We start from the raw sequence: 13,560 nt of genomic DNA, 5'->3' as shown, positions 1-13,560 counted from the left end.
TCCCTTTTTGGGGGTGAGTGAACAGATGCCTCAATGTCCAAGATACAAAAGGCACCCCACAGAAGAGGGGATGGCTTCTCCCTGCCTATCTTGGTCAACACCACAGCTTCCCAGAGGACTCCTCCCCTCCCAACAAGTCCAGTGTTCAAGTCACATAAAAAGAGAAGCCTGATGGGGATTAAACCACAAGCAGTTTTAATGGTCTGGTTTTCTCCCATGTTAGTATGATTATTACTACAAGAATAAAGGATTCCTGAGAGCCTGTCCCCTCCTCTCCCCGGGCCCCCCGACAGGACTCGTCCCACCAACCCCTCTGGATTTCTGGGGGAAAAGAAGACAAGTGAAAGGCACTGCAGGGGTGGGGGCTGGAGTGCCAGGGAGGGGGGTGCTAGTGTGGGCCCAGCCCAGAGGAAGAGATCTCAGTGTGCCTGAAGGACTGGAGGGTGTGTCCAGGCCCCCTGTTCCCATCAGTCCTTCCCTGTGCCTGTCTAGCAGACTTACCAAAGTCCCACTCTCCTACCCACAGTGGCACACTGGGGGTGTGCAGCAGGAGCATAATTAGTGTTGGGTTCAGAAAGGAATGGAGGGCCCACTTGACTAGGGCCCAAGGGCCAAACCCAAAGAGGGGGGTTGTAAATCACTATGATCCTGAAAAGCTTTCTCCTTTAGGGTTAGGAGGAGGAGAAGTGAAGAAAACGTGTATTAGTTTAACTCTCCAACCCAGGGGCCGGCAGCAGCAGCAGCAGCAGCAGCAACAGTGAAATCCAGGCTCCCGGGGAAGAGGGAGGGGCTGGTCAGCCCAGGGGCAGCCTAGTTGTCCCCACTGCCCCCCTGCCGAGCCCTGATGAACGCCATGCCATGTGTTCGGAAATGAGTCTTGAGATTGAGAGGGCTGTCACAGCTCTTGCCACAGACCTTACAGGTCAGTGGGCCTCCAGAACCAGGCAGGGGTGAATCTCCGCCCTCTGGGTCAGACCGTGATGGAAGAGGGGCCTCCCCCTCCCCCTCCCCCAGCCCCAGGACACTGGCTCTGCCCACACCCCGTCTCTTCTTGTGACTGATAAAACGGTGCCGGCTCAAGGAGCCAGGGGAGGCGAAGCACAGGCCACAGTCGAGGCACTGCTGGGCACCACCATCCACCCTCAACCCCACCACCAGACTCTGTTCCACTGAGCTACCGCCCCGATAGCGCAGGGGACCATGGCCTCCTGACCCAAGGCCACCTCTGGGGGACTTGGCTGGGGGTGTTGTGCTGTCAGGCTCCTCACTGCATGAGTCAGAAGACTGGCGGCGTTTCCGTCCCGGGCCCTGAAGAGGAGCAGAAGGAAACGGGCCTCGCCATCTCCCGCGTCCCTGGCAGCCAACCCTGCAGCCTCCCGCTCCCGTGGCCTAACCCAGCCGGCCGGGCTTCTGCCTACCTGACCTCTGGCACCAGGCCCCCGAGCCAGGGCACCCCCTCGGCCAGGGGACTGGTCCCCGAGCTGCAGGCCATGCCGGACCTGGACGTGCTTCTCCAGGATCAGGCGGCTGCTGAAGGTGCGCTTTCCCTCTGTGCAATACCTGAGACGGGGAGGAGGGAGGGATGGCACCAGGGACACAGCCAGGGGCCTGGGGTTCCTGAGAGGCCATGGCTGCCAGAGCAATAGGAGGCCTCAGACAAAGGGCAAGTGGGGAGCACCCTAGGGAGTTCAGGGGTGCAGGTGGGGTTACCTACCAGGCAGGAGGAAGGGAGCGGGAGCAGGGGTTACCTGCATGGGTACACTCGCTTGATCCCCTCGTGATTGACCCTGACGTGGCGTCTCAGGCTGGGGGCGGAGCAGAAGGACCGCTCACACAGGCGACAAGGGAACTTCTTCACCGACTGGGAGAGCAAGGGGTGGGGGGTGAGAGCCAGGCTCCGGGCCCCATTCCCACTGGCCCACAGGCCAATCCAGGCTGCCCCAGGGCCAGGCTCCCACTCACCTTGCCATGCTCCTTCTTCATGTGAGCCACATATTCATCCCGCTCAGGGAACCAGGAGTGACAAAGGCCACAGGTCCAGCCCCCAGGCCCCCCACCCCCACCCTTGACGCCTTTGCTCCCCAGTTCCCGCCTGGGTCGTTTGGTTGGGCGGGGTGGCTCAGGGGAGCTTGGCAGTTCCTCTTCTTCTGAAGATGAGGACGACTCCTCAGTGGCAGGGGCTGCCCCGCCCCGGGACACGGCCAGCTCCTCAGGCTCAGTCTTGGGAGTCAGAAGGGCACCTCCAGCCCCTTTCCCAGCAATCTCCTCCCCCAAGCGCCCAGACTGGTGGGTGTTCTGTAAGAGGGAGACAGGGGCACAGCTGTCTGTGGGAGAAGCTGGCTTTGCAAAGCTCCCACTCCCTGAGGGCTGTGACCCTAGCTCAGGTCAGCCCAGCTGAACAGCCCTGCTTGGCCCTCTGCTCCGGTACCTTGAGGTGCTCCAGCATGGTCCTTTTCTGGGCAAAGAGGAGAGGACAAGATGGGCACTTAAAGACACTGACACGCTGAGGCAGCAAGTGCTGGTCAAAGTGAGAGGTGAGGAGGGGCTTGTGGGTGAAGACTGTGTCACACATGGCGCACTTGTAGATGAGCCTGTGGGGCGGGGGGACAGTGCGGCATCAGGCAGAGATGGGTGGCCCTGGCCCCACCCCTCACGCCCTCCACAGGTCTCACTTGGCTTGCTGCGTGAGGAAGCTGGGGTGCTGGGAGTAGAGGTGGGCGTGGGCGCTGGGTGCGGACTTGAAGGCCATGGGGCAGATGGGGCACTTGTGGAAAACCTCGCAGTGTGAGGCCTGGATGTGGGACTTGATGGAGTTCACGCCCCCGAACACCACTGCACAGCTAGGACACCTTGGGGAAGAAGCCGGAGGCACGCGGTGAGAGGGCGCGTCTCCACACCCACTCCCCACCCATTTATCCCCCAAGCCTGGTGGACTCCAGGAAGGCAACCAGTGGTGGACAGGGAGCAGCCACCGAAGGCCGTGGAGGCAGCGCGGGAGCCCAGCAGGCCCGCCTCCCCATCCTCACGGGGAAGGACTGGAAGGCAGGGCCGGAGTCCCAGGGCTGAGTCTGCCAACACAACAGAGCCGAGGGTACCGAGGACAGCGTTCTCTGAGGCCATCTGAATAGTTAGTGCCGTTCTACAAGGGGAGGGGTCCGAGGCACCTGTATCCCACACGGCGAGAGAAATGCAGACAGGCCTCCCGCAGGTGGGTCTGAAAATTGGCTTGCAGGAAGTTGCCCCCACACTCAGGGCAGACGTGGGGGGGTCGGTTCTTATGCGTGCGCTGGTGGGCACTGAAGCTGCAGCGATTGGGGAGCATCATGGGGCAGGATGGGCACACCTGTCGAGGGGGGTATTAAACAAGGTAAGTCCATGGGCCCCCAACACCCTGGGATCCCATCCCTACGGCATCTGGTTGTTCCCACCCCAGAGGAACGTAAAGGCAACTCACGTTGCTGGTGGCCCCAGGGACAGGGGGCCCAGGTTGCTGGAAATGGGCTGCCATGCCAGCCTTGTCCCGGCACTGTTCCTTGCACTCCAGGCAGCGAAAGCACGTGTAAGCAGAGGTGGCAGGGGCAGCAGGCGGCTCTGTTGAAAGTGGCAGCACAGGGGCCTCGGTGGCAACTGCAGTAATGGCGGAAGAGGTGATGGCTGCCTCACTCTTGCCCAAGACAGGCAAAGCCAGAGGTCCAATGGCAGGTGGGACAGCTACAGGCAGCAGAGGAGTGATATCCGGCTGGCCCACCATCTGATCAAGGGCCACAGGCCTCATGACCAGGTGCGAGCACTGCATAACGAGCCCCTTGTCCTTGTGCTCCCGCGCGTGCAGGAGCAGGCTGCACTTGTTGAAGAAGACCAGGCGGCGGGCACAGTGGTTGCAGGTAACCTCGATGCGCATGCTCCGCCGGTCGTAGTGCCGTGCCAGGCTCTTCTCCAAGGAGAAGGCATCCCCACACTCAAGGCAGCGGTAGCCTGCTGGAGGCAGGGCTAGTCCCGCCTCGGCTGGTGGACTCAGGTTTGGCCTGTAGGCGGGCAGCAGGTTCTTGCTATTGAGGATCTTGTTAAAGGCCTCCACCAGGCTGGACTGGGTCCGCGAGATCACAGTGCCACTTGCTGTGCCTGGCCCACTGGCCGGCTTTGAAGGCTGCACCATCACTACTGAGGCACCATTGACCTTCTGCCCCCCTGCCCCGAGTCCTGCCCGCCCCTCAGCCTTGGGCAGGGCTTGGGGAACCAGGCCTAACACATTCTTAGCCATTGTCTTAGGGCTGGTGGCAGTTCCCCCAGGCAGAACCACAGCTTTACGGGCCACACTAGCTGCCATCAGCATAGCAGTGCTGGCATTTTGGATGGTGGCCACAGGCAGCACAGTGCCTTTCAGCCTCGTGCCATCACCCAATTGTACGCTCACCACCTTTGGACCCTCAGGGGTTGGAGTTACGGGGGACAGCTTCAGGAGGCTGGCCTCAGCCAGAAGGCTGGCCTCAGCCAGGAAGGCCCCCTCAGTCAAGGGGGCAGGGGGATCAGGATCGGAGGGGACCCGAGTCACAGTCCTTGTGATATTCCCACAAGATGTTTTAATGGTCTTGATCCGCACCTTGAGGGGCCGGGAGGAGCCGGAAGAGGCAGGGGAGTCATTGCTGTCCTCGTCTGCAGCCTCAGCTCCACTGGAAGGGCTCTGGGGACTTCTCGGGGGAGACTTGTCCACTGGCCCCTCATCTTCTTCCTTCAGGGGCTTACAGCTGGGCACTTTAGGGGAAGGGGGAGGGCTCTGGTGCCCTGGGGACTGCTTGAAAAAGGGCACTCCTGCAACCTGGGGAGGGGAGGCACTGGCAGGATCCCCTGCAGCCTCAGGACTGGAGCCTGAGCCTTGCTGGCCCAGGCCCTGGGGATGATGGGGGCTGCAGCTGCCCTGCTTCAAGGTCCCAGGGGGTGGGGAAGAGCTCGGGGGCAACAGGGGTGGGCCATTCTCAGAGGCCAGCTCAAAGGGAGAGGGGAAAGGAGGTGGGGTCATGGCTCCCTCTGGAGGGGGAGAAGGTACAGGAGGAGGCAAGGGATCTGGGTGCTCCCCTGGTTCAGGCCCAAAATGAGCAAAGAGGTCCAAGGGAGCTTTGCTTTCCATGGCTTTTTCTTTCCAAGTACCCCCACTGGGAGGAGCAGGAGAGTGGGGGGTTCCTGGGAGGGATGGCTCAGGGCCCCCAAATCCATTTTGCATCAGGCAAGGTCCCACAGGTCCTTCCTTAGTTCCCTCTTCAGCCTGGGCACCTTCTCCTCCTGAACCCCCAGCCAGGGTCTCCGACTGCTCAGGACACACCGTGTTCTTGACTATAACGCTGACTGTGGAAATGTCTGATGGCGGCAGGCTGTGGTCAGAGGCCTGAGCTGAACCCTCAGGGTCATCCCCAGCTGTTGCGGCTATGTCTTCCGATTCACCTCCTGCACTGGTTTCTGACTTCTCAGGGATTCCGGGCCCCTCATTTTCTTCTGGCCCAGAATGGATGGCTTCATTTGCATCAATGTCAGGGATGTCAAAGGCAGCAAGGAGATCATCAAAATCAGGGGTCTTCATGTCCCCCATAGCGGAAGATCCCAGACCTGATGAAAAAGGACAAAATGAGATGCTTGAAATAGGGACCCTACGCCTTTTCTCTCAGGATCCCCTCCAATTTGGTACACCTCCACCATTCTGTGAATCCTAGAGAGCTGCTGGAAGTGCTTGGTACGCCAAACCCCCAAATCAAAGAGAGTATGTACATACCAGTGCAAGCACCAAAATCCAGAGAGAAAGAGAAAGGAAGACTCACTCTCGAGGAAACACTGAGGCTGGGCAGTGACTCAAGAGGCTGAGGCAGGAGGATGGCAAGTTCAAGGCCAGCCTCTGTAACTTCGCAAGACTTCCTCAAAATAAAAATAAAAAGACTAGGAATAGGGGCTGGGGTTGTACCTCAGTAGTAGAGTGCTTGCCTCGTACGTGTGAGGCACTGGGTTGGATCCTCAGCACCATATAAAAATAAATAAAATAAATAAACATATTGTGTCCACCTTTAAAAAAATCTTAAAAAAACAAACAACAACAAAAGACTTGGGATGTAACTCAGTGATAAATTGCTTATGGGTTCAATCCCCAGTCAAAAAAAGAAAAAAGAAACAGAAGAGTAATGCAGGTTGAGGGAGCTCAATGAGCCTCTAGGTTAAAACCAGTTCATCCTTTCCTGTGCCCAGCAGAGAACCAATCAATTGATACAGTAAGGAGGATGCGGACACAATGTTCTCTAGGGTTACAGGTTCATTCATGTCAGCATGGGATCAACTCATATTCTCCGTGGAACTCTTGGGGATCTCTTCAGAGATATGAAAGGCTATCTGTACAAAAGGGCAGAGCAACTTATGCCAACGCTTAAGAAATTGTTCTAGTTTAGCTTTATCATGGGCCTTTATCACAAGCAAATCATTTTTGCTGTTTGAGAGGAAACGAGTAATCCATGTATCACAGGGTTACTCTGAGTATGATATTAAAATGTAAATGTGGGCTGGGGATGTGGCTCAAGCGGTAGCGCGCTCGCCTGGCATGCGTGCGGCCCGGGTTCGATCCTCAGCACCACATACAAACAAAGATGTTGTGTCCGCCGAGAACTGAAAAATAAATATTAAAAAAAATTCTCTCTCTCTCTCTCTCAAAAAAAAATAAAAAATAAAATGTAAATGTGAGAATTAGACCCAGAATACGATTTATTATTTCAGCTGGACCAAACAAGGACATGTAAGGTGGAGAAGGAGCTGGGAGGCAACATGCGCCAGACATTTAGGGGTGGGGTCAGAAACAAAAGTCAGGGGTCATGCAAAGCAAGTCTGGAGCACTAGGGGCCATCACTGCACCTGTCTAGCTTGGTCAGCAGGGAGAAACAGACTCAGGGAAGTCACACAAGAGATCAAGATGGAAAGAACAAAACGGGGAAAGAGAAAGACAAAGGGAAGAAGGACAGAAGGGAAAATGGTGATGGCAGCCTAGTCACAAGGGCCCAGCCTAGGTCTCTCCTGTCACAAACACCTGCTGCTGGCTCACCTCCTTCCCCAGAGTACCCCCTCCCTCCTCCCATCTTGCTCTCTCAGGGCTAAAACTCCAGGGTACAAGTTATCCAGCACAACTGGCCCAATGGAGAAAGCCAGCTCTCTCCCCTGCCATTTCTCCTCAAATCTATCCCTGGCTCAAACTCCCCTTTCCTTTCAATTTTCCTTTGAAAACAGCAGCTCAGGGAGTCTCCACCAACCTCCTGGCCTGGCCCACTGCAAAAAATGTCCCATAAGACTTAGGTGACACTAAACCAACAAGGAGACTAGATCAGTATGTGAGACCTGGTCTATCCTCCACCAGTTGTTCCCCTTGAGTGAAGAAGTCTCTCCCCTCACACTCTCCCTGCCCAGGATGCAAGCCATTTCCCAAGGCCAATTCTCTCACCTCTTTCCAGCCTTCAGACTGTAACTGGAGATAGTCCCAGCAGGTGGCAGCTGGCATGGCTCAGACTACAGTGGGGGTGGGGGGAAAGGGTACCAACTAAAGGAAGAAAGGGGAGCCTTCCCTGCACCTTGTCCCCCCCCCCCACGCGCACACACTGAATTCTGCAGACTTAAACAAAGCCCCAGCCTCTGCCTGATGAACAGCTAGAACCCCTATAGCCTAGTTCTGTCCGGACCAGGAGAGGCCTAGGCTACCTTCTCCTCAGGCCCCCAGCAAAGTAGCCTGGTGGAGCGCGGAACAGTGAGAAAACACCTGCGAACTTGCTTCTCCCACCCACCTTTCCCAATGACGAGCAAATGACTTAGAGGTCATCCGATAGCCACCTGGAGCAGCCAGTTGACCCAGCGGCGGAGCTCAAGGCCGAAGAGGCTCCCCACTCCAAAGCCCAGGCCTTTCTGCGGCTGCTGCACCCGTCTCTAGGTCTCTCATCTCCCCCCGCCCCCTTTTCCCTCGGTTCTTCCTCAAACGCCAAAGGAAAGGGCTTAACAGGAAGAGGGTGCGCGGGCCCGGGTCGGGTGGGGGCTCCACTGCCCTCGGCCCAGGCCCAGGCCTGCTGCGCAGAGGAGGGCGAGGGGCGGGAGCCTGGCTGGGGTCGATTAGGTTGTGGCCAAACTGGGCAGCAGGCGGAATTAAGTCCCTGCCATCTGCCGAGGGCTGGCGCGGGGAGCAAGTCCGGGGTTGCGGAGAGGGGGCGGGATGCACATACAGGAAACTAGAGGGAAACTGAGGCAAGCGGCGCTCCTTCTGCTCCCACCGGCCGGGCCTCGACCAGGCCAGGCCCTCCGGGAGCTGCCGCACAGCACCCCGCGGCCCAGAACCACACTGGAAGGTGGGGAGCGCGCACGGAAAAGGGGAGGGGGCGGTCCCAGCAGGACTCCCAGCGCTCCGGACGGGGTCGGTCCCAACTCGGACCTCGTTTCTCCCCTCCGTGCGGGGCGCAGCCTCCTCCCCGCGCGGACTCCCCGAGGCTCCGGAGGCTGGGGAGCAGAGGGCGGGCGCGCGGCGGGCCCGGGGCGCTCGTGGAATCCTGCGGGGCCCGGACGCGGACTCGCGCCCCGTCGGGATGAACGCTCCGCGCCGGCCGGGCCCAGTTCCCCCGCCCCCACCCCGGCCTCGGACACCATTTTAGGTCGCGACATCCTGCAGCCTTCGGTCCCCGGGCCGCACTTCGGTTGCCTCTCGGGCTAGGGGCGCCAGGACTTGGGGTCCCCGACCCTTCCTCCACGTTTACCCGGCTAGGGGCTGTGCCTTCAACAGGCTGTGAGTTTCGCCCATCCGCCCCGGGAGACGGAGGTGGTGCCGGGCCTCCTAACAAGCCACCCCAGGGGGCGGCGCGGAGAAGGGGTAGTTGACCAAGTGGGGGAGGGGCGGGGGCATTTACCCGCCCCCCCAGGGGGCGGGGCCGAGGGCGGGTATTCGCCCCGAGCGAGCTTACTTGTTCGGTTCCTAGTGCGGGCCCAAACCCGGCCGTCTCTGCCCCGCTCCAGCCGCCAGCGCTGCCGCCGTCGCCGCCCTCCCCGCGGCCGCCGCTACTTCCTGCTTCTCTCCGGTTTGGCCTCCCCCTCCCTCAGACTCCCTCCGCGCTCCTGGTCTGGGCTGCCCGCTTTCACACTCGCCATTGGCCAGCGCCTCGGTCGTTCAGTACTGCGCCCCTCCCAGGCTCACACTGGGTTGGCCTTAAGTACTGCCGCTCGGAACTAACCCCGCACAGTCCTCTTATCCTCGTTGGGCAGGGGACCTGGGCCCTCTGAAGAAGCCTGATCTCATTGGCTGCGCCCTAGTCCACCTGCCCCATCTGCAAATCTCCAAAAGCGATTGGCCGCTGCTACTGTCGCTTAGAAAGGAGCGAGCCGGACTCCCTGCTTTCCGCCAGGAGGCGTGGCTGTCTAGAGGCGTCTCCGCCCCCTCACTCCCTATTGGCTGCTGGAAGCTGGAAGCTGCGGTTCACTAAAGCAGATTTAAAGAACTCTGAGCTTGTGTGCAGTGGGCACTGTAAGGAGGATCTCCTCGAGTCCCGGTGGAAGGTGGATACCGAGATCTGTGTGCGCTGAGCTGCACCCCAGTGCCAGTGATGCAGTGCAGAAGTCCCCGAATGGGACACCACCCCAAACATTACGTCATCTGGTTGACCGTGGCCTCGCGCGCTTCCCACTGCCTACAGCGTTTCATTATCTGGATGGATGAGAGCCTCACGCGGACCAGCTCCAGGGCGACGGCGTCACCCGCGCTCCTCCCTCTGCGGGAGGGCTGGGACCGGGCTGGGGCTTTGGAATGTGGAAGGAACTGGGATCTGGGGGCTGGGACGGGCTTGCGGACCGGAAGTGGGGGAGAGGTGACGTTGGGAGTGCTGGCGTGGCCTGGGCCGCGTCCCCAGAGATCTTAGGGTAGCCTGCTGATAGGTCTCCTAAGCCCTGGAGGGAGGGACCCCAGAGCGCTTTCCCATTTAAGAGCTCTCTTTCCCCGCCCCCAGCACGAGGCGGGGGTGGGAACCAGGTTGAGCTTTCCCGCGCTCGCTTGCCCCGCCCCTGGAGGCGGGGCAGAGGGAGGAGTTGTGCGAGGACCAGCCGCTTGTGCGCCCTCTAGTAAACCCGGCTGCGGAGCGCGTCCGCCAGCCCAGTGCGCCGCGTGCGCGCCGACCCCCCGCCGGTCCTCCCGCGCACCTCCGCGCCCTGCCGCGCGGCAGCTGCTCCCGAGTTTTCATGAGAGTCCGTTCCCGGACCGTGGGGGCCTGGGCACTGGGCCCCGCACTGTCAGGAGCTCCCTGGGAGTTCCCGTGGATATCAGGCTGCTCGGACGCGTGAATCGACCTGGAGGGAACTTGGGGCCCGCACTTCGCGCACGGTGACGTCGGCAAGTCGATCGATCTCTCCGGAACTGTTTTCTCGTGGGTAAAGTTGGGATTGCGGTAGCCACCTGCCGAGATTATTTTTGTGAAGATGAAGAGTTTACAATGTACCCGTGACTTATAAAGTGATGACAGATGCGACTAACGCAGCCCCGACACACACACGCGAGCGCGCGCGCGACCCTGGAGTCCCCCCTCTCTGGCTGCCGACAGTTGCCCCAGTTCACAGCGATCTTTCTTGGCTCAGCAGCTGATTAGGGGTCCCTTACTGGATGCAACCAACCGGCTTTCCTTCTCACCCTCTTTCTGAATCTCCCAGTAGGTATAACAATCACTACTCATATTTGTGTACTATGCGTGATCTACGATTAGAATTTTATGCATATAAACTCATTCATCTTTATCACAACCCCGGAAGGAGGTACTACTGTGATTATAGCCGTTTTACTTAAAGAGGAAACTGAGACACAGACAGGCTAGGTTAGGTGATTTATCCAAAGTCAAAGGCAATAGAGTTAATTGTAAGAGTACAGAAAACTGAACACTGAATTTTACAGACTCTCTTGCCATAAGGGTTCTAGATAGAAGTTTGTTCTTCAATCCATACAGTATTCATTCATTTAGAAATATTTTGCCAGGCACCTTGGCACTCACCTGTAATCCTGGCAAGTTCAGGCTGAGGCAAGAGGATCACAAGTTCAAGGCCAGCCTCAGCAACTTAGCAAGCCCCTGTCCTAAAATTAAAAAATAAATAAAAGATCCAGGGATGTGACTTAGTGGTAGAGCATCCCTGGGTTCAAACAAATGCCACAAAAATAAAACAACAAAAGACACTGGGGCCCGGGTGTAGGTCAGTGGTAGAACGCTTGCCTAGCATGTGTGAGGCACTGGGTTCGATTCTCAGCACCACATGTAAATAAATAGATAAATAAAGGTCCATCAATAACAAAAACAAAAATATTTTTTAAAAAGAAATATAAATAAATGAAATTTTGTTCTCTAAAATCATAGTCTATAAGAAATATTGCCATTTGAAATCTTGTCAGTAAAAATGAATCATTCTACTCTTTGTAAAAATTTTCAAATTTATTATACAGGCAGTAGAATGCATTTTGAGGGGCTGGGGATGTGGCTCAGCGGTAGCGCGCTCGCCTGGCATGCGTGCGGCCCGGGTTCGATCCTCAGCACCACATACCAACAAAGATGTTGTGTCCGCCGAGAACTAAAAAATAAATATTAAAAAATTCTCGGGGCTGGGATTGTGGCTCAGTAGTAAAGCACTTGCCTAGCATGTGTGAGGTATTGGGTTCGATTCTCAGCACCACATAAAAATAAAGATTCATCAACAACTAATAAAATGTTTTTTTAAAAAAAAAGAATGCATTTTGACACATCATACATAAGTGCAGTATAACTATTCATCTGTCTGGTTGTACACGATGTAGAGTTACACAGGTCATTAATCACATATGCACACAGGGTAATAATGTCTGATTCATTCTACTATCATTCCTACCCCCATGCCCCATCCCCACCCTTCACTCCCCTCTATCTAGTCCAGAATACCTCTATTCTGCCTCTCCTCGTTGTGAATTAGCATCCACATATCAGAGAAAAAAAAAATGGCTTTTAGCTCTTTGGGATTGGCTTATTTTGCTTAGCATAATATTCTCTAATTCCATCCATTTACCAGCAAATGCCATACTTTCATTCTTCTTTAAGGCTGAGTAATATTCCATTATGTATATACCACAGTTTCTTTAACCATTCATCTATTGAAGGGCACCTAGGTTGGTTCCATAGTTTAGCTATTGTGAATTAAGCTGCTACAAACATTGATGTGGCTGCATCACTTTAGTATGCTCATTTTAAGTCCTTTGGGTATAAACCTAGGAGTAGGATGACTGGGTCAAATGGTGGTTCCATTCCAAGTTTTCTTAGGAACGTCCATCCTGCTTTCCATAATGGTTACAGTAATTTGCAGTCCCACTAACAATATATGAGTGTACCTTTTCCCCCACATCCTCGACAAGATTTATTGTTGCTTGTTGAATCATTCTACTCTTGCTTAAAGGACCCAAGTCAGGTTGTGACAGAAGCAACCTTGATTTACCACCCAGGTGCAGAGCCACCAATAAAGGATTTCTGGACACAATATCCTACATCAATGCTACTTCACAATGCAAACATGCTGTCATCCTTTGTTTTTCTTTTTTGTTGTTGTTTTTTTTTTTGTACAGAGGATTGAACTCTAAGGCACTCAACCTCTGAGTCACATCCCCAACCCTATTTTGTATTTTATTTAGAGACAGGGTTTCACGGAGTTGCTTAGTCCCTCACTTTTGCTGAGGCTGGCTTTGAACTAATGATCCTCCTATGTCAGCCTCCCCAGCTGCTGGGATTACAAATATGCATCACCACACCTGGCTATTTATTTATTTATTTGTTTGTTTATTTATTTATTTATTGTTACTGGGGATTAAATTAAATCAAGGGACATTTTAATACTGAGTGACATCCCCAGTCCCTTTTATTTATTTATTTGTTTGTTTGTCTATGTTTTGAGACAGAGTTTGGCTAACTTGCCCAAGCTGGCCTCCCACTTGCTGAGACTGGCCTCAGATTTGCCATCCTCCTGCCTTAGGCTCTCTAGTTGCTGGGATTATAGTCATGCACCATCATACAGGCTATCAACCTTTTTACACACACCCTTATTTCTTATAAGCTTATTAAAACACTGCTTCATTTAAATTCTACCTAGGCTTGAAAATTTTTCTCTCATGCTTTGTTTGAGGAGATGCCCTGAAGTACTTTTGGTACAAGATATCCTTCACTTCAACGAGCCACTAAGTCCATCATGGTGGTAGCCTGTTTGGGCTAAAATAAGCCTTCCAAGAAAAACTAAAGGCTTTGGTTCGGCAAAGTAAAAGAGTAAATCTAGAACGAGATTCGGTGGAATAGAGGAGATAAGATTCAACACAAGCAAAAAACAGGGAGAGGGCTGGGGTTGAGGCTCAGGGGTAGGCACTGGGTTCAAATCAATCCTCAGCACCACTAAAAGTAAATAAATAAAATAAAGGTATTGTGCCTGGCACAGTGGTGCTTGCCTGGAATCCCAGCAGCTCAGGAGGCTGAAACAGGAGGATAGCGAGTTCAAAGCCAGCCTCAACAACAGCAAGATGCTGAGCAACTCAGT

The 13,560-nt window shown here is 55.4% G+C and overlaps 1 protein-coding gene across 3 annotated transcripts; it reads right to left on the bottom strand.

Annotated features, from left to right (window-relative positions):
* Positions 1-134: 134 nt before the first annotated feature.
* ZNF687 (zinc finger protein 687) lies at positions 135-9,109 on the bottom strand. Of its 3 annotated transcripts, XM_081307864.1 has the most exons (10): positions 8,751-8,904; positions 7,460-7,524; positions 3,455-5,598; positions 3,165-3,343; positions 2,673-2,849; positions 2,429-2,591; positions 1,963-2,295; positions 1,749-1,861; positions 1,419-1,560; positions 135-1,308 (listed from the first exon to the last, which is right to left on the bottom strand). In XM_081307864.1, the coding sequence occupies exons 3-10, from the start codon at positions 5,579-5,581 to the stop codon at positions 811-813; spliced, it is 3,732 nt and encodes a 1,243-aa protein (XP_081163990.1). In that variant the 5' UTR covers positions 5,582-5,598; positions 7,460-7,524; positions 8,751-8,904; the 3' UTR covers positions 135-810. The 3 variants fall into 3 exon arrangements, with proteins under 3 accessions (XP_081163990.1, XP_081163989.1, XP_081163991.1); XM_081307863.1 differs by lacking the exons at positions 7,460-7,524; positions 8,751-8,904 and adding an exon at positions 8,955-9,109; XM_081307865.1 differs by lacking the exon at positions 7,460-7,524.
* Between the last annotated feature and the right edge of the window lie 4,451 nt (positions 9,110-13,560).

Source organism: Spermophilus citellus (assembly GCF_964194105.1).
Source record: "Spermophilus citellus genome assembly, chromosome: 9".
NCBI classification, from domain to species: Eukaryota; Metazoa; Chordata; class Mammalia; order Rodentia; family Sciuridae; genus Spermophilus; species Spermophilus citellus.
Note: the sequence above shows the minus strand (reverse complement) of the source record. Positions and strands in the feature narration are given on the sequence as shown.